At 38.6% G+C, this 20,744-nt stretch overlaps 1 protein-coding gene across 5 annotated transcripts; it reads left to right on the top strand.

The window, feature by feature from the left end:
• The first annotated feature begins 591 nt into the window (after positions 1–591).
• LOC122300706 lies at positions 592–20,530 on the top strand. 5 transcript variants are annotated; one of them, XM_043111542.1, is made up of 8 exons: positions 592–910; positions 1,929–2,035; positions 12,177–12,246; positions 13,780–13,812; positions 13,918–14,024; positions 14,876–14,992; positions 18,130–18,181; positions 19,635–20,530. In XM_043111542.1, the coding sequence occupies exons 2-8, from the start codon at positions 1,934–1,936 to the stop codon at positions 20,186–20,188; spliced, it is 1,035 nt and encodes a 344-aa protein (XP_042967476.1). In that variant the 5' UTR covers positions 592–910; positions 1,929–1,933; the 3' UTR covers positions 20,189–20,530. The 5 variants fall into 5 exon arrangements, with proteins under 5 accessions (XP_042967476.1, XP_042967478.1, XP_042967477.1 ...); XM_043111544.1 differs by lacking the exon at positions 12,177–12,246; XM_043111540.1 differs by having other exon boundaries at positions 594–910; positions 13,780–14,024.
• The last annotated feature ends 214 nt before the right edge of the window (positions 20,531–20,744 follow it).

The raw sequence follows: 20,744 nt of genomic DNA, 5'->3' as shown, positions 1-20,744 counted from the left end.
ACAATCTATATCTAATGATTTATTTTTATCAGTTATATCTAATAAAATAAATATATATCTATATGAATAATGCTATATATATAATTGAAAAATGAAAAGTGTATAAGTATTGTATATTTATTTTAAAAAAAATAGATAAAAAATTAATATTTTTTCATATAAATTTTATATTTATTTATTTATTTTTAAATAATTATACGATATTTATAACTATAATTATCATTTATTTATTTATATATATATAATGATAGATATATAACTTTTTATATTTTTTTATAATTATATATAAATAAGAGTTAGTTAGATAAAATCTCATATTCAAATCAGATAACAAAAATTAAAATTTAAAAAAAATCTCATATTTTAAATAAAATGATATCAACACATTAATTGAAGACGGTATTTATTAAGGTTTCTATGTATAATTGAAGATGATATCTTTTATTTTGTTAAAAATATATATCATTAATATAGACTTATGAACTTTATTCTCATTAAAATATATAGTAATTAAGATATCAATTTTCTTTTTTCATAAATATAAATTTTAATGTGGGGGTGGGGGCGGATGTTTTTAGGGTTTGTGAACTGTGATGTAGGGCGAAGAAAGGACCGAGCTCCGAAGGGGGAAAGGGTATTTATTGGGCCTGCTTTAGGGGGAAGAGAGCGCTTTCTCCAAACGTGGGTTGGGTCATGACTCCTTAAAGGGTCCGTAGTTTGTACGGTAGAGATTTTGATGCTTAAGCCTCTCTCTCTCTCTCTCTCTCTCTCTCCCCGAATCGTTTCTGTCTGGGCTTTTTGGCAAAGCACCGTACACGACGCTGCTTCCCATTGCTCGGCACCACCGGTGGCAACCCGCGGTTCACCACTTCGCACAGAACCCTCCAATTCCGCCGCACTGCCGTGCACGGTTCGGACCTTCTTCTTCTTCTTCTTATCCTCTCTGGTTTTTTACCTTTTTAGTTTTTCCAAATGGATTCAAAGGGAAGGAGAAGACTTGAGAGGTAAAGATTATCGATAGAAACCGATGGGCCCAAGGTTAAGAAAATAAAAGGAGTATTTCTTTCTGGTAAGTGACAATAAAAAGAGAACTAATAGAATGATGATGATCACTTTGAGGGGATCGGAACTCCAATAGTGATTTAATATATGAAAAAAGGTCCAAGGGGCCGTACGGAAATTGAATACTTAAACAGAAGAAAATCGCATCCGGTTTAAATTCTACTATGGAATGAAGATCAAAATTAATTCTCGCTTGTGGGTTAGGCGAACCAGGCTCTGGAAAGGATATCGTTGTGCAGCGGGAAGTTTGCATTGATTGGTTTCGGTGTCTGTGAGATGAGCTGTTCTGCATTAACCACCGGGACAAGGCCTTTGGGCGTTAAGCCATCTGTAGGGAAAATCCCAGGCCTCGTTCCATCACGGAACGCAACTGACCCTCTCACTAGGTTGAAATCGGAGGGGGAAGGTCTTAGATTACAACTCGGGCAACTGGCCCCGACGATCAAGGGGGCCTTTTGTTTGATCCAAATTGTCAAGTCATTGGAGCTAATGAAATTGCAAAAATATCTGGGTGCGAGTAACATCAAAATTTGGTTTTAGCTAAACAATGGAAGATTGGTAATTTTTCTCAAAATGTTTTTGCCGAAAACTTTTTTTAACAGGAACTATCATACATGATACAATGAAACAAATGTACTCCTACTGCGCGAAGGGTAATCTTTGTGGCCAGCATGCTTTGGTGGGTGAGACATGGGTTTCGTTTAAAAAAAAAAAATGAAAAATCATTTTCAATAGATGGCGGTAGTGTTGGTTGGTTACTTGGTTTGGGTTGAGATGCCTCTTTCCTCTCTCTTTGTGGCCAAATGTTTCTCTTTAGCAATTATGCCTTTCCTAGAAATTGCTAAGCTGAAGTGTTTATGTTGTAGCTTTGATGGACAATGACGAACCTGTTGCTCTGCCTTTTGAAGTTGGTCAAATGACAGAATCAAGATCATTTATGAAGGGATTTCGTGGTGCATGGTTCCAATGCAAGGTATTTTTCAGTTTTATTCACATTGAATAGTTTTCATCTACTGCATGTTTCTGACACCACACAAGCATCTCTGAGTCTCTGACAATTAATATCGAATTAAATCCTACCTTTTCATTTCTGCATCGATGATTTTTGTTTGTAATTACCTCACCTTTTTAAGGATATGGGGACAAAGTGATAGCTTACTACCGTTTTTGACTAAATGGCCATATGGTCATTATAGATTTTGTATTGGTGCAAGTTTGCCCATAAGGATTTCTTGTCGGAAATTGTCTTATTTAATTTTAAAGTCTGCATTGAGAGTCAAGTGTCCAAGTATAGTGGCCAGCCTTTGAAAATTCATGCTTAAGACTTGAGGTTTGGGGCTAATCTACAAATTGATGTCCTTAAATTTGGACTTAATGAAAATTTCATTGCTAATTTGGTCTGCTTAGCCTGCATTTTTTTTTTTCCCAAATTCAGTTCAATGTGATCCTCCAACCCACTGTTAGTAATTGGACATCTTGTAAGTATAGCATGAAACTTCACACGAGGTGGATTGTGAAATGGTGACAAAGTTTTGATATCGCAACCTTAATTTTATGAAAAGTTAAAAAAAAAAAAAAAAAAAAATTTACTGGTGATTTCTTTGATTTCAACTTGCACTTCATTAAATTTGAGCTCCAAAATTGGTTGTTTTTCATACCCGAGATTTCCATTCCTATTCTCCTCCATGGAACTGCTATTATATTACCTGTCAATGGCCTGGTATTTCCACCATACCTTCATTGTGTATTTTAATCACAACTCTTTTGTATCACTTTGATTTCTCTTTGATTAATTCCCCCTCTTGCTCTCTCTTCTCTTCTCTTCTCTTCCTAAGTTCTACTGCTATTTTTGGTGGAGAAAAATTACTGGTGTTTGTATTTTTTCTTAGTTATTAGTAATTTTTCCATCTCCTGTTGGTTTCTTTATGATGGAAGAGCTTAGACGTTTTTCAGTAGAATCGAAAACTTTCATCTTTGCGAAAGAGGGGGCTTATAACTTCCGTATCACAGAGAAAAGCAGAAGGATGTCTCTTTTCATTCTTTTAAATGGCTCGACTGCCTCTTGGGTGGTGAATATGGTGGGAGAAGCCATCAGAACCAGATGGCGTGGTGATTTCTTCAAAAAACAGAGGGTGGGTAACGGGATGTTCACTATACAGCTTCTCAGAAATTCTAGAGGACATTACCTTCTTTTGGAGGAGTATAGTAATGGAAGGAGAAGAGGCTCAGTGATCATTCCAGAAGGTTTAAAGAGCAACGGCTGGGAAGGCTTTGCCTACAATTTAAAAAAAACAGTGGAACACACGGTGGCGCAACCAGTGTCACGGAGGGATGGAAAGTCTGTCCAGGCCTCGAAATCCTATGCCATGGTGGTTGGTTCTGAGGCAGCTTTCAAATCAGCCATGGAAGAGAAGGAGAAAGCAGCTGGTCCTTTCCAAGGGGACACGGGGACGTCTCTTGTCAGGGGCAAAACAGTAGGGGAAGTGGAGGGTGTACTTTGGGCTGTCAGAGCTCAGCTTTCTGGCGTGCTGGAGGAAGTTTCTTTACTGGTGCAAAATGTTGATTTGGGTCTGAATATGGTGATGGGACTGGGTAAGGAGACTTCGGCATCTACTCCTTCGGCGTCAAACTCCCTGCATGCCTCTGAAAAATCATTTCCCAAAGTGGGAAGATATGGGTCTCTAAATGGGAGCAGGAATCTGGTTGTATTGGGAGGGCCAGAGGGTGGGCTGGGCCCGGGCCCATTTACTTCCAATTTATACTCTAAACCCACCTCTTTACCCCAACAGCCTCCAAGCCCACGGGACCCCATCCCAATAGACCACACACCTAGTCCAGGCCAACGGGCCTCAAATCCACGGGCTGCGAGCCCATCTACAAGCCCCGTACCTCAGTTACGGGCAACTCCTATCAAGCCGATTCTCAAACAGGCCGATATTTCGGCCTCTCCAAACCTCAGTCCGATACCAGGTGACCCGATGGCTGCTCCGGCCTCTTCACTGACACAGACGTCGCCGGCGGTTGCAGGCGAACCCTCTGGAGGCTTTCCGACGTCCCAAACCCCTACAGTTAGTAGGGTTCCCGAATCTCGGTTCGAGCAGCAGGGTCGGGAAGAGGAAAATAACGCCTCGGCTACACTTCTGTCTTCACAGAACTCGCCGATAGGTTCGGGTGACCATCCCTGTTTGGCGCTAGCGAGTTGGGAGGCTGTCTCTGAGGAACAGCTAGGGGTACAGGCAGATACGAATGAAGAGGAAGAGGCTGGCATTTCCTCAGGGGAGTCGAGATCTACACTAGAGGTGGGGATTGTGAAGTCCACCTTTGTTTCAACAGATGGGGATGCTGTTGAAGCTACTGATGCCGTTATCGAGGGAGAAATAGGGTCTGTATATACACGAGTTCCTTGCTCCAAGTTTTCTAATCCCGAGCTGCAATTGGTATTAGGTGGGGATGCTTCTACATTAGGTGAAGCTGGTGAGTTACCAGACTCCGATGAAGACCTTGATATAGCTCCTTTATGCTCTTTTAGCCCTGGTACTGATTGGTCTAGTAATCCTTCTGATTGGGTTGTAAGAAAGGCAGAAGACCATAGTAGTTTTCTTGGTATTTCTTGTGAGGGTTATGAAGAGCAATTCAGAGCTCTCCTCACGGCTATTGAAGCTGGGCATCCTGCCCTGGCAAGGTCTGCAATTAAGAAGGAAAGGGAGCTCAAGAGGTTGGAATGCACGGTTAATTACAATTCCAAGGGTGGGAGTACTCTTAGAGATAAAGGTAAGGAGAGGGCTGTTAATGTTCTTTATGAAACCTAAAATTATTTCTTGGAATGTTCAGGGGTTGAACGACTTTAGAAAGCGTCTTCAGGTGAAAAATATGTTAAGGCAGTGGAAGGCTGATATTTACTGTCTTCAAGAAACTAAACTGAAAGCGGTTAGCCAATCGGTGATTCATAATTTATGGAATTGTAACTATGTGGGTTGGGTTGAGTTAGTCTCTAACGGAGCCTCCGGAGGTATCATTGTTATGTGGGATCGAAGGGTAGTGGAAGTGGTTAATCACTATGTGGGAGAATTCTTGGTGGCTTGCCATTTTAAGAACGTAGTTGATGGTGTTGAATGGGCTTTTGCTGGTATCTATGGGCCAAATTTAGACTCTTGTAGGAGTTCTTTGTGGGATGAAATTGCGGGCATTTGTAGTTGGTGGGATCTTCCATGGTGCATTGGAGGGGACTTCAACATTACCCGTTTTCCTTGTGAGAGAGATGGGGACTCGATTATTTCTAAAGCCATGTTTGACTTTTCTGAATTTATTTCTGACATGCAATTGATTGATTTGCCCATGGTGGGTGGAGATTTCACTTGGTCAAACGGAAGGGCTTGGTCCCGTATCGATAGATTTCTTGTTTCAGCATCATGGGAAGCCACTTTTCCGGAGTTAAGTCAGAAAAGGTTACAGCGCGTTGTTTCTGACCATTATCCTATTTTGTTGGACTGTGGGGGCATTGCTAGTGGCCCAAGACCCTTTAAATTTGAAAATATGTGGTTGAAGGAGGAAGGTTTCGTTGATAGAGTTAGAAGGTGGTGGGCCTCCTATCACTTTATAGGTACACCCAGCTTTATCTTGGCAGGAAAATTAAAAGAACTCAAAAGAGATTTGAAGAAATGGAATGCTGAGTTTTTTGGCAATGTCAAGAACAACAGATTATGCCTGCTGGAACAGTTGTCTAATTTGGAGGAAAAGGAGTTGAGGGGTACAATTTCTAGTGATGAAAAGGAATTGAAGATAAGGGTGTCGGCGGATATTAATAAATTAATGCTTATGGAAGAAATCTCTTGGAGGCAAAAATCCAGGATTTTATGGCTCAAGGAAGGAGACAAATGCACGAAATTCTTTCATAGAATGGCTAATTCACATCGCAGAAATAATGCCATAGAAGTCCTCCAGGTTGACGATAATGTGATTTGTGATAAGGAAGAGATAAAAGAGCATATTGCGAATTTTTATGAGAAACTTTTTCGGGAAGATTTCTCTTGGAGGCCCAAGTTAGAGGGGCTGGTTTTTGACTCCATAGATAATCAAACTGCTTCTTGGCTGGAGAGGCCCTTTGAGGAAGATGAAGTGCTAGATGTGGTTAGGGGCATGTCTAAGGATAAAGCTCCGGGTCCTGACGGTTTCTCTATGGCTTTTTTCCAAGCTTGTTGGGATATTTTGAAGGATGATGTTATGAAAGTCTTTGAAGAATTTTACTCCTTCAGCAAATTCGAAAAGAGTCTTAATACTACTTTTTTAGCCCTTATCCCTAAGAAGGTAGGTGCTGTTGAAATAAGGGATTTTCGACCAATCAGCTTGGTCAACGGGGTCTATAAGATCCTCTCTAAGGTGTTAGCCAATCGCCTCAGCATGGTTATGGATAAAATTATCACAAAGCCTCAAAACGCGTTTGTGAAGGGAAGACAAATTCTTGATTCGGTTCTTATTGCTCATGAGTGTTTGGAAAACAGAATAAGGACAGGTCAATCTGGAATCTTAGTCAAATTAGACATGGAAAAAACTTTTGACCATGTAAATTGGGATTTTCTTCTTTATTTGCTTAAGAAATTTGACTTTGGGGAGAAATGGTGCTCTTGGATAACTCATTGTATTTCTACGACCAAGTTTTCTATTTTGGTGAATGGCTGTCCGGCTGGTTTTTTCAGCAGTTCTCGTGGCTTAAGGCAAGGAGATCCCTTGTCTCCTTTCCTCTTTGTCTTAGTCATGGACGCTTTGAGTCGTATGATTGAGTTGGCAATTGATGGAGGTTATATGGCAGGCTTCAAGGTGGGAGATGCTGATAGGGGCTGCATCACTGTTTCTCATCTTCTCTTCGCAGATGACACTTTACTTTTCTGCGAAGCTAACCAGGATCATCTTCGGGCCTTGAGAGCTTTATTGTTATGTTATGAAGCTGTTTCTGGACTTAGAGTAAACCTAAATAAGTCTGAAATCGTTCCAGTGGGTTCAGTCAGCAATATATATGATTTGGCTAATATTATGGGCTGCAAAGTTTCTTCGCTACCTATGAAATACCTTGGTTTACCTTTGGGGGCTCCCCATAATTCTGTCTCCATTTGGGATGGGGTGATAGAAAAGATTGAAAGGAGATTAGCTGGCTGGAAAAAGATCTATTTATCCAAAGGGGGCAGAGTTACATTAATTAAAAGCACCTTGTCTAATTTACCTACTTATTTCCCCTCTCTTTTTCCTATTCCAATGAGAGTGGTAAATCTTATTGAGAGGATTTTCAGAAATTTCTTATGGGATGGAAAAGGGGGGGAAAGAAAACTTCACTTGGTGAATTGGAAGAAGGTTACTACTCCGGTGTCTTGTGGAGGTTTGGGTGTGCGGAATCTGAAAATTTTTAATAAAGCTCTTCTTGGGAAGTGGCTTTGGAGGTATAACAATGAGGATACTGCTTTGTGGAAACAGATTGTTGATGCTAAATATGGAAGGATTTGGGGGAATTGGTGTACTAATGAAATAAAAGGGGTGTTTGGGGTGGGTCTATGGAAGTCTATTCGTAAGGGATGGGGGGACTTTGTCAGAAACACTAATCTCAAAGTGGGGACGGGATCCAACATCTCTTTTTGGCATGATGTATGGTGTGGTGATCTAGCTCTTAAATTAGCATTCCCTCGCCTATTCAGGATTGCTACATGTAAAGGGGCAGCTGTGGCAGATTCTTACTTGTTCACTAATAACATGCTAAACTGGAATGTGGATTTCTCTAGAGACTTACAGGACTGGGAAGTGAGCGAAGCTGCTGATTTCTATGCTATCCTTTATGCTTCTAAGATTGATCAGACCAGGGATGATATGCTGCAGTGGACTCATGATTCTAAAAGCAGATTTTCTGTGAAATCCTATTACAAGATCTTAACTAGCCTTGGTAATATAACTTTTCCCTGGAAATGTATTTGGAAAGCTAAAGTGCCCAGTAAAGTTGCGTTTTTTGGCTGGTTGGTGTCGCTTGAGAAAGTTTTAACTACCGATAATTTGAGGAAAAGGGGCTTTTATGTGATGGACTGGTGCACCATGTGTAAAAATGATGGTGAATCTGTCAACCATTTGTTTCTTCATTGTGAAATGGCAACGGCTTTGTGGAATGAGTTATTCGTCAAACTAGGCATCGTTTGGGTCATGCCTTTTCAAGTGGTGGATTTTTTGATTTGCTGGCAAGGAGCAGCTGGAAGTAGGCGAAATATAGAGGAGTGGAGAATGATCCCACTGTGCTTATTCTGGTGTCTATGGCTCGAGAGAAATGGGAGGTGTTTTGAAGATCGAGAACGCACAAGGATGGAACTTAGGGACTTTTTCTTCAACACTTTAAACTTTTGGGCGAATAATCTTTTAAGGGATATCAACTTTTGTAATGTTTTTCTTTAGTTCTGTTTCTGTTTTAGATTGTATTTAGGTTTATTCTCTTGTATACTACCCGTGTACTTGGGCATTGCCTATTTACTATGAATAAAATCCATATTATCTATCAAAAAATTTTTTTATGAAAAGTTGTGTTTTTAAGGTTCAAATGTATGTGACTAACTGGAACATAGGAAAAAGGAACTATTTTTATTAGCTATTTTTATGGTCGAGACATCTAAATATAGCTGAAAGCATGTGTGAAAAAGATCAAATTATGAAGAGTGGAGAAAGTAGGCTTTGGTGATATAGGGTTAACAATCCACCCAATGCCCAACAATATTTATATCTCACTTATTTGCAAGAGGAAAACTCGATCTTGATCTCTGGTGCCATATTATGTATGAAACACATGTACCTTCATCAAAATTGATTAAAATGAGTCTTTATTATACATGAAAAAATGCAAATATTTCGATTTTGCTCCAATAACATGAAAACTCACCAAGGTAGGGCCCTCTGGATGGATCCACCCATAGATAGTAAACTTTGGCTATACGATGCCATCTTTGTAATGGTGTATTGGGTAATCTAGGGAAACTTGATGGTACAGAATCGAACGTAGAAGACCTAAATCTATGGCTCAAATGAAGCCTGCCTTTTGATCTAGGCTTCACCTTGATGGGTAGATAATTCGCATTATCACTTCTGTTTCATTTTATCTAAATAGGTAAATAAATAAATGATAAGATGCAAGCTGAAAAAACAAAATTGGGGTGGAGATGAGGAATTGGAGGATAGAGTGCAGGGAGGAGGTTTTGGGGTTTTTCCCTGCGGAAGATGTGTTGGGCTGTTAGAGCAATGTGGAGGGTGGGGGGAGGGTATGGTATTTGACATTTTTCCGTTTTAGGACATCAATGAAAACAAGGTCCTGTTTGCTGCAAAAATTTAAGATCTTTGAGTGAGTGGGTGGTGTTGGCTAGATACAACTTTTTTTGGTCATCGATGATTCAATGAAGATAGGGTTGATATGTGTAACGCTCCAATGGAAGGCCCAAACCACATGACCTATACTCCAAAATGACTAGTCATTGATACAATTGGAGCCCCATTAGAACCTTATAAAGAGAAAGAACTTCTCCTTCCCAAGTAATGTAGGATCCCATATACTACCTACCCTCAATCTTATCATATGGGGGTATCACAATCTACCCCCCTTAAATTCCCGACGTCCTCGTTGGGCTTGTCTGTTATAGGTGGCACGGCTTAAGTCCAATATTTTTGGTTGGGATAGGCTCTGATACCATTTGTAATGTCCCAATGGAAGGCCCAAACCACATGGCCTATACTCCAAAAGAACTAGTCATTGATATAATTGGAGCCCCATTGGAACCTTAAGAACTTCTCATAAGCAATGTGGAATCCCATAAACCACCTACCCTCAATCTTATCATATGGGGGTATCACAATATGCTTCTCGAATAGGTGGAGGACACTGAGGGACTGGTGATGGAGTTGGTAGGAATGGAGGTCTCAGAGTTGAATGGTTTTGGAATGGATTAATTAGAGGGAGTTGAAGAGGTCTGGTCAGACTTTTTGGATATAGACAAGTGGAGTTTCATAAAGCTAGGGTAGAGCCTCGGAGCCGGCCCAAGCGAAGATCGGCACTCGAAGGCTTGAGGAGCAGCCTGCAAAAGGGGCCCTTTATCGTATCACGCGCGCATCTTCAAGCAATCGGGGGGGGGGGGGGGGGGCGCCGAGTACATAGACGAGCCGGTCCCGGGAATGAAAGCCCATTCCCTTGTGCTCTAGAACTCCTTAACTTCGGTTGAACAAAAAAGGTTCAATCTTGTGAAACCGTAGTGTAGGCGAAACCCGGCAGCCCGCCCAGAGTTTGACCTTCTCCGGTCCTATCTGTGCCTCTTACCTTTAATTTTTCTAGTAAAAAAATTAAGCAAACCTCAATGTGATATTATGATTTGATTTTGGGTCTCAGAAAGTCTCAAGTGATATTTAATGCATGTCTTGTTAATTGATGTGGACAGAGGGAGCACATTGAATGGAATCTGAAAGTAAGTGGATGAGTTTAGGAGTTTTTTCTGGAAGAATTTGTTTTTGTGGGCCATTTCTTTAGATTTGAATGGTCTTAGCTTCCATGATTTCCTTGTAACTGTTTATAGTTCTTAAATAGGTGTATTCACATGTATACTTCCAATGTATGTGGGCTGTGCCTATCTTTATATCAATGAAATAACTTATTACTTATAAAAAAAAAAAAAAAAGTAAGTAGAATTGATCAAATTAGAATTTTAAGGGCTGAATGGATAACAAACCTGAACTTGGAGGAAGCAGTCTGTAATTTAGCCATGATTTTCTATATATCATAATATGTGCAACCAGACATATATAGGTCTACTCACAATCTTGGAGGTGTTATCAAGCACAGCATATGAACCATTTTTGCATTGTTTGTCCCTACTGTCTGACTCATTAAAAAGAAATATCAACTTTCAAGGATTAGATGGCAAGGAATCTTTATAAGAGACAAAGGATGAGCCTGTGATGGATAAAAGCATTATATCTCTAGGGCTTGTTCGATCTTTCTTTTGTTGGTAGATGTGTTAGGGACCTTGTTTATTCTTAATGTGAGATGACAAAGTGGTGAGCTGTTTGAATTTGTCAACCAGCTCTTTTTATAAATCTCTTACATGTCGACCGGATTCCCAATTCCCTTGGAGAAGCCTGTGGAGAAATAAGGCACCCGCCAAAGCACTCTTCTTCACATGGACAGCGGCTCTAGGGAAGATATTGACAACAGATAATCTGCGTAAGCGTCGAATAATTATCTCAGATTGGTGCTGTCTGTGCAAAAAAGAGGGTGAATCAGTGGATCATCTCTTGCTACATTGTGAGATAGCTAGAGCATTGTGGAGCGAAGTGTTCAGTCGCTTAGAGTTGAACTAGGTAATGCCGGCTTCAGTAGTTGAACTTCTGGCCAGCTGGGCAATTCCGGGTGGGGTCTCTCAAATCAAAGCAGTGTGGAAGATGGTCCCTATCTGCATCATGTGGTGCTTATGGCGTGAACGTAATGATCGGACGTTTGAAGATAAGGAGCGGTCTTTAGAGGAGCTTCGGTCTTTATTTTTCCGTACTTTATGCCTTTGGGCCATAGCAATAGACTTTAATGGCCTAAGTTTTCATGATTTTCTTGTTTCTAAAGACCTAAGAATCTCCACCTGTATACCTTCTTGTGTACTTGGACTCTGTCTTTTATCATTAATACTACCGTTTACTTATCAAAAAACCACACAAAGAATGGTCAAAGAATGAAATTTTGATTCCTGATATTGGCTATAAGAGATTCTTTGATTTTAATTGATGGGCAAGCATGCTAGTCGAATCCGTCTGCTGGATTCTATTTCTCTTAGTTGTTGGTTTTTCTAATCTTCTTAGACTATCAGATACCTTGCAGCTTTGCTGAATAGACTACTTGTGACTTAGAAGAAAACTCCTTTTACCACCTGCTAGGTCCATGGTGTCTACTATGCTTCTTATGCATGATGTTGAATGATAAGATCATTTTTTTAAATTGAGATGAAGCTTGTCTCTCTGCTAAAGTTTTTTTTTTTTAATTTTTATTTATTTATTTATTTTATAAGTTAGACCACCTTCTAATAGATAAGTATTTCATTCCGTTTAATATTCCCTGGCCTTTCCATCAGATAAAGGAGATTGGTTTAAGAAAAGGTCAGATGGGGCATCAATTAGAGTATGTTGACTTTCCTGATGAAAGTAAGTATTCTATTCTGGTCCATGTGACTTAGTTTACCATTGGGTCATATAGTTTTTCTTCTCAAGGTCATGCACTTTCAAATTTTATCCTCTTGAAATGAACATTTTGAAGTTTCCTATTTCTTCTTAGAATTCGTCTGTTAGCACTTACAGAAAGTTTTTTTTATCAGTAAATAAGAGCTTAATTCAAAATAGGCATAGCCAAGTACATGCAACATAGACAAGAGCAATGCCTATGCATTAGTGTCTAAAGATACCATGAAATCATGTATGTTCATGCCATTGAAGTCTATTACAATCAACCAATGAAATAAAGTATTAAGAAAAAAATGTACTAAGCTCGTCCATTGTTTGTTCACTATCCTCAAAACTCTGACCATTCCTCTCCATCCATATGCACCACATAAACAGATAGGAACCATCTTCCACATAGCTGCTATTTGAGAATTACCTCAAATGCCTTACCAACTGGCCAGAAAATCTACTATCCTTCGTGGCATCATACAATGGAGCCCCACTCTAGCAAAGATATCATTCCACAAGCTCATGGCTACATCACAATGCAATCATAGGTGATCCACAGACTCCCCACTTTTCTTGCATTTATAGCACCAATCCAATACAATGATTTGGCATTTCCTTAGGTTATCTAATGAAGCTGTCCATGCAAAGAAAGAAGCTTTTAAGGGGGCCTTAGTCTACCATATTTTCTTCAATGGGAATGGATTTGTAGATTGTGTTATAAGAGACTTATAGTACAACTGTAATCTCCACTTCTTGGACAGAGACCACAATTTCTTATCAGCTCCTCCAAGCACTTACAGAAATTTATTTAGATATCAAAAGTGATTTAGAAGAAGTGTCAAATCAGGACTGTTTATAGTGATTTTCTCAAATAAATGGATCAAAGATCATTTTTTGGGATATGTTACTAGATACTTATTTGTCACTTAGGCTGGTAGGCTCCCGCCGAAAAACATTTTTATGTTTCCTTATTGTTCCTAGAGTTCGTCTGTTGGCACTTTTTGATAAGTACGTCTGTTGGCACTTAACAGAAAGTGGTTTCAGAAGTGTCAAATCAGTGCTTTTGTGAAGTGAATTTTTTCCAATGGGTCAAAATCATTTGTTGGGATATGTTATTAGATACCAACTTGCACTTGGGCCGGTAGGTTTGCACGCTAAAATCACTTTTTTGGAGGCCAAATAGCGGACACAAGCACTTGGTTGGGTAATTAATTAATACATGTAGCCATAAATTATCATGGTCGGCTTTTGTGATCCTAATATTATGCATGTAAGCACGTAATGGATATGAAACTCAAACAAATAGATGGACTCATTGTTTGTTTTTCTGATAGACAATGACTAGTATTAAGCATTAGTAGGTGCAAGTTTATTTTAGTTGATGAATAACTGGAAATTTATGAATTTAGTTTGTTTTATATATTGAATGCTAAAAAGATCCACTTGATCTCATCTTGTTTCTTTTTTCTGTAAGAAAAATAGTATTATTCTGTTTTGCTTGGTTTGCAGGAATAAAATGGACACAGTTATATCAAAAGCCTGGTAAGTCAAGGGAACTAAAAAAGCAATTGATGGTTCGTCCTCAGTTTCCTCGCATCTATCGTGAAAGTCAAATGCCTGATGTCAGTACCATCTTGGAAGTGGCAGTCATTGTTGTTGACTCGTGGCAAGTTGGGAATTTGGTGGATTGGTGGACTGATGGTTGCTATTGGTCTGGAAGAGTAGTTGAACTATTGGGAGACAATAAAGTAAAGGTAATTTTTCTATTCCTGTCTATCCATCTATATCCTCTCTGTATCAAATGCTGAACTCCGTTTCATGGTTAACCATGAGATGATTTGTGCATGTGTGCCTTTTGTCTTTGCTGTTAAAAAACTGATCTTTTTTATGTATAGCCAATTGCTTTTTTATTTTGCCCGCTGAGAAAAGTATGAGATGGAACAGTCCTTTATCTGCTTTGATGTTATTTGTTTACAGCTCATTCCATCACTAGCCAAGTCTGTTATCTGTTTACTGCAATGACTAATCAAATCTCAATTTCTCATCAACTTCATTGTGAATTTGGTTTTAATGAACAGTCATCTCTTTAGTTTCATTCTCAGAGATCACTTTTTGAAAACAGTTCTGAGAGCATGAGAAGTAGAGCAAGGAATTCTTTTTCAGTGATTTTGTTCATCTGAGTTGGGAACAGGACTTGCCATTCTTTGAAAAGGGGCCTAGATTTCTTTTTGCTCTAATTGTGTTGCACTCTGAACTTAAAATATTTCCCGATAACAGTAATTGACAGGTGGTGACCTTCCTGGGGTACTTTGGTCCGATTCTGTTTTGTATTATCAATTCTGAGGCTGACCAACTAGTCACATCCAGTTATTGTTTCAGGAAGTCTATGCGAAGTATTTTTTTTTATAACATATACTATCAGGAAACTAAGCTTAAAAGTTACATGTTACTAATAAGCATTAGTTATGAGCCAAAAGGAAAAATGAAAGCTTCAGTAATTCTATTTTTTCAAAGTAATGCTGTCCATATAAATGTTTGAGACAATTTTTACTACCAGATACGTTGCTAATTTGTTTTTCTTATTTTTTACTTTTTCTTTTTCTAGGTCGAGTTGTTTCCTCCTCCTATGGGTGAAGGACAATCATATGAAGCCTTATGCAAGGACCTACGCCCTTCGTTAGATTGGACACCAGAATGTGGCTGGACAGTGCCCATTCCTTTGGTAGCCTTCTGTACTCCTATATTTTCACTTTATATTTGTCATCAAAGTTTTCCCTATAGTACAATTTGATATCTCCTTAAAGTCCTTCCTAATTTCTAGAATCCTTAACAACTGTTAGAACCTTTTTTTTTTTTTTTTTATTTTTTTATTTCCAAAAATCTATTAAATGACAAAAAGGTTGGCTTTAACAATATATATGCCCAGAAAAATCAGGAGGTGCTCAGAATGAATGCATCTATGCTGGCTTATTTGCCTAGTGGCTATATTGGTTATTAAACGTATCATCACTAGTTGGACAACCTGACTGACAATATTTAGCCTATAAAATTGTTGAATGAGGTCCTTCGTTGTACTGCACCCACAAGACAAGTATATGTTTATCATTTCTCATCTGCATGCAGCAACCATTGGAAATATGAACATACACCTCTGTCGCTATGAGTTATTTTCTTTCATCAAGTCAATAGATGCTACCATGGATGGTGTTAGATTTCCGTTCTTTTATGGGTTTAGTTGCTCTGTTTAGTCTGTCCATTTTTGAAAAATAGGTCCCCCGGAGGGGGAATTCTTCATCTCTCTTCTGTCCCCAAAAAAGGGGCCTTGCTATAAACTGTTCTTTCAATCTAATTTTTAATCAAGTAGATGTAAAATACATCATATATCATATTTTTTTTACGAGTAAAGTTAATTGTATTAATAATAATAGGCATATCCCAAGTACACGAGGTACCACCTATTTAGGAAGTAGAAATGGAAACAAGAAAATTCTGAAGATCAAGGTCATTGAAATCTACAGCTTTGGCCAATAGATATAAGTTCAGACAAAAAGTAATCTAAGCTTCTCTAATGAACGCTCCTTGTCTTCAAATGTCTAGTAATTACGTTCTTTCCATAAGCACCACAGAATACAAATAGGAACCATCTTTCACATAACTGTGATTTGTTATTGTCTAGATTTATCCAATTGGCCAAGAGATCAATCACTATGGCAAGCATAATGCAGGCTAGCTCTAACCTTCCCCTAACGCTCTAGCAACCTCACAATGCAGTAGAAGATGATCCACTGTCTCACCACTTTTTTTGCCCATACAACACTAGTCCACTATAATCACCCTTTGTTTCTGTATGTGGTGTGACAAGCGAATACCCCCCACCCTATTCTTAGGGGTGACAATATGTGACACGACCCGTTAACTCAATTCGAACATGACATGAAATTAGCGAGTTTGAGTTTGATATTAACGGATTCGGGTCAAAACGAGTTGACCCGTTGAGACAAGATTCACTGACCCATTAGTGTCCCGTTAAATCTGACTCAAAATTATAATTATATCATTTTTAACCTAAAAACAAAAATACCCTAACCCAATTTCGTATTTCTTAACTCTCTCTCAAACTCTCACTCTGTCTCAATTCTTAGTTGAGTTAGTTCTTACGAGTCATGACTACCTCCCGCACTTTCTCTAGATTGTAATTTTGGTGTTTTTATTATTTTGATTGTAATTTTGGACTTATGTAGTTAATTTTATATTTTTGGGAGATTTTGTGATTTTAACTTTTATGTGAAATTATGTTAATCAGATTAAATGGATTATTTTGGTCAATTCACCCATTTATATAAATCAGTTGATACAGGTTGACAAGGGTCGAAACGGTTCTTGTTGATATATTTTTAATTAATTCATAACAGGTCAAAATGGTTGTCATACCAACCCGCTATTTTAATGGATTGTGTTATGGTTTAGAAATCTGACCCGTTAAGGTTAATAGTTCGTGTTCAGGTTGACCCACATCGGTATAACATACACGACACAAACACAACCTTTTTAACTAGATTTGCCATCCCTACCCTCTTCTAATGTGCCCCCCCCCCCCCCCCCCCCCCCCCCCCCCCCAAAAAAAAAAAAAAAAAAAAAAAAAAAAAAAAAAAAGAACCTCTATACTTGAAGTCAATCACCAACTTCCATAAAAGCTTCATGTTTCAAATTATAGCACAACAACCATTTCCCAAGTAGGGCCCAATTGAATATCCTCAGATTTTTAATTCCTAGCCCACCATAAGAGATTAGGGAGCATACCTTGTCCCACTTAACCAGATAGAATTTGAATTCATTCCCCATACCACTCCAAAGGAAATCACGATGAGGTTTTTCAATACGGGTTTATAAGAAATAAGTTGGTAGATTTGACAGAGTGCTCTTGAAAGGTGATCCTTCCACATTTCGATAAATACAATCTCTTCCAATCTGCCAATCTAAGTTCAATCTTGTCAATTACTATGCCCTAAATAGTTTTGGCCCTTAGGGCAACCCCCAAAGGAAGACCAAGGTAAGTCATGGAGAGAGAGGAGACCTTAAATCCAAGAAGATTAGCCAACAACCATATGTTGCGAACCTTACCAACTAGGACCATCTCTGACTTGACCAAGTTTGCTTTCAAACGGGATACAACTTCAAAATAGAGTGCCCTCAATGCCCGAATCTGGTTTTGTTCTACCTCACAAAATATTAGAGTATAATCTGCAAACAACAAATGGGAAATGTTAAGGGTGCCCATATTGGTGTCACCAACTGAAAATTCAGCCACAAAACCATTGTTAACCAAGGCAAAGATCATTCTTCGCCATTGATATGCGGCACCTGATCCAATAGCACACCTCTCTCCAAATCCACACCTCCAAAGCAAGTATAGTAGGATATCCCAATTGACATGATCATAGGCCTTCTCCATATCCAACTTGAATAAGATAAACCCAGGTTGCCAGATTTTAATCTACTATCTAGGCATTCATATTTTAAAGAACTTTTAACTATCATTTTAATTTTGAATTTGAGGTAATAACTCTTTGTTCTGTTATAATTGAAAATGACACTTCTTGGGAGCGATTTCAATGGATTGTACTCGTGTATGCATTTTTAACAACACATCTTGTAATGTTAATTTTTATGTGTGCCTTGTATCTTGATATGGTTGAATCATGACACATGATACATTTTTACTAAATTCAAACAAATTAAAGTGTTTACATGTAATTGATGCCTTGCTTGTCAATGAATCTTGTATCTTGTAGGTTAGATACTTATTATTTGTTTGATTATTTTTGTATTACTTATGTTTGCAATGCCTGGTGGTTGCAGGAAAATGGAAATGTTCATTCTTGTGCTCGGATTATTAAGCCCTTCAACCAAGGTAAGAATTCTGTTTTTATATTTAGAAGGGAAAAAAAGTCCGCAGTTTAGGGACTGGCTAAATCAAATTGTTACCTAAGTACATAATTGTTCTTGCAATTGCATTTGAATTTTGGTACCTTCACAATTCATAATCAGGACTCGTTATTTCTATTTGGGGAATGCATTTGCAGTTCATCGTCTGCATTTGATGTTTAGTGCATATCAGATACTTTACTCATATTTATGAGCGGGATGTCACCCTTTGGGCAGGATTTCCTGTCTCTATCGATAATATTATAACCATAGCTTAAAAACCAGACCACTGAAAGAGAGAAAAAAAAAATATGATAAGATCGAGGTTTAGAGATCCAACCATGGGTCAACCAAAGCTGTGATGAAGTACAACAGTTGTCTTGTGGTGACCTTTTTTTTTTTTTTTTTTTTTTTTTGATAAGTAATAAGTGAATTTTATACATACGAATGAAGTAGTCATAGCCCGTGTCGACACAGGAAGTATACAAAGGAAACACCTAATTACATTCTAGTTAAAGAAAGAAAATCAGGATTGTTTCCATCAAGTACAATGGCTGAAAACCACAGCATTAAAGTGCATATAAATAAATTCTGAAGCTCCTCCATTGTGCGTTCCTTATCTTCAAAGCATCTCTCATTTCTCTCCAACCATGTACACCACATGATACACAACAGGATCATCTTTCATACTACCGCCACTTGAGGACAGCCTTGAAGATCCTTCCAACAGGCCAATAAATCCACCACCCGTGAAGGTATTACCCAAGCAATATCCATTCTTCTAAAGATCTCATTCCATAGCCCCCTTGTGACCTCACAATGCAATAGTAAGTGATCTACAGATTCTCCCTGTTTTTTACACAGGTAGCACCAATCCATCACTATGATTCCACTCTCCTCAGATTGTCTGTAGTCATGATTTTCCCAAGAACAGCAGTCCATACGAAAAAGGCAACCTTAGTAGGCACTCGTGATCTCCAAATCCTCTTCCATGGAAATGAAACATGGCCATGAATTGACAAAATCTTGTAATAGGTCTTGACTGTACATTTTTTACCACCATTAGCCTTCCATTGCAACCTATCTTCTTGAGCTTTATTATTTCCCATGGAATAGAGCAACCCGAGGAAATCAGACACAATGTGCAGTTCCCAGTCGTGAATATTTTTATTAAAAAGAAAATTCCACTGATAAGATCCATGGGAGAATATCCGCATATCTGCAACAAAGGCCTCTTTGTTAGCTGCAATACTATAGAGTGCTGGAAATGCCCTGTACAACGCGCACTCTCCACACCAAACATCATGCCAAAACCTGATTTTGGAACCATCTCCCACTTGATCATGTTACCATTTGATCGTTCATCCATTTCTGTCATGCTTCCTTTTGGTTTCTTTAATGACATGGTTTTAGACTTGAATTTGATTGGCATTGGATAGTTACAGGCGCTCCAGGAAATATGATGGCCCGTGATGATGACAAAGGAAGAGAGGGGGTTCAGGCTGCAGCAAGAGCATCACTCGAGCGTAATACTTCTTCTTCTTCACATATTTCTGGAAGCTTATCGCAACCTCCAGATGGATTTGAACGAATGGCAAAGCGACCTTGGAGCATCAAAGCATCAAAGGATACACGTACATCAGAAACAAATTTCGAGTTAGATATGGTAGATACTGGCATTGGAAAGACCAGTGGCTCTGATAGCGTTTCAAGTTCACATGTTAGAGATGCACCAACTGATACGGTGGGAACTGCAGCTGGGAAGGGTAAAAACAATGACGCTGGGTCTTCAAAGAAGATGAAACACGGAAGCATTTCTTTAAATTCCATGCGTTCTGACACAGTAGAAGATGCAGTTATGGACCTGGAGGAACTTTTGAACAAAATCAAATGGGCTAGAGCTATTTTGGAATTTGGAAAACCTCTCTCGGGGACCACGCAGAATCCTTGGAAATTTCTGGAACACAGGGCATCATCATCTACACCAAAATGAGCGTTAAATTTTATTAAAAGTGAATGTTTACATCATGAAACTGCCTTTAGCCTTCATCAGTGGAAGTTTGATGGCCACTTGTTGTGACCTTGGTTAGGAGCGTAGAATCTACTTGATGATTAAGCCTGTAATTGCTGTTAATCTCTAAAAACTTTGAATTAGGTAAATGCCTGACAAGTAGGTTTGGGATTAGACTTTTATTGAATTAGGCAAAAACCGGTAATGCCAACTTGTAAATATGGCATCTTTTATGCATACTCCTTTCCATTTAGAGTCACACTTTAATGACCTTATCATATTTTGAGTGATTATTATTTAAGCGGTGGAAAAATTTATTTGAAATTTGTCATGTCACCAAGTATAACTATATGACTCGGAATGATAATCTATAAGATGAAGAGTAGCATTATTTGATCAAATATATAAATGGGTGGTGGCTTATATGCTTGACCTATTTTGATGAAAGAACTTAATTAGATCAAAGTCATTTTTCTATATTTTTCTGTGAAATAAGTATTTTAAAATTTAATCGTGAAATAAATATTTATTTTTTATT

Source organism: Carya illinoinensis, chromosome 2, assembly GCF_018687715.1.
Source record: "Carya illinoinensis cultivar Pawnee chromosome 2, C.illinoinensisPawnee_v1, whole genome shotgun sequence".
Lineage (NCBI taxonomy): Eukaryota > Viridiplantae > Streptophyta > Magnoliopsida > Fagales > Juglandaceae > Carya > Carya illinoinensis.
Note: the sequence above shows the minus strand (reverse complement) of the source record. Positions and strands in the feature narration are given on the sequence as shown.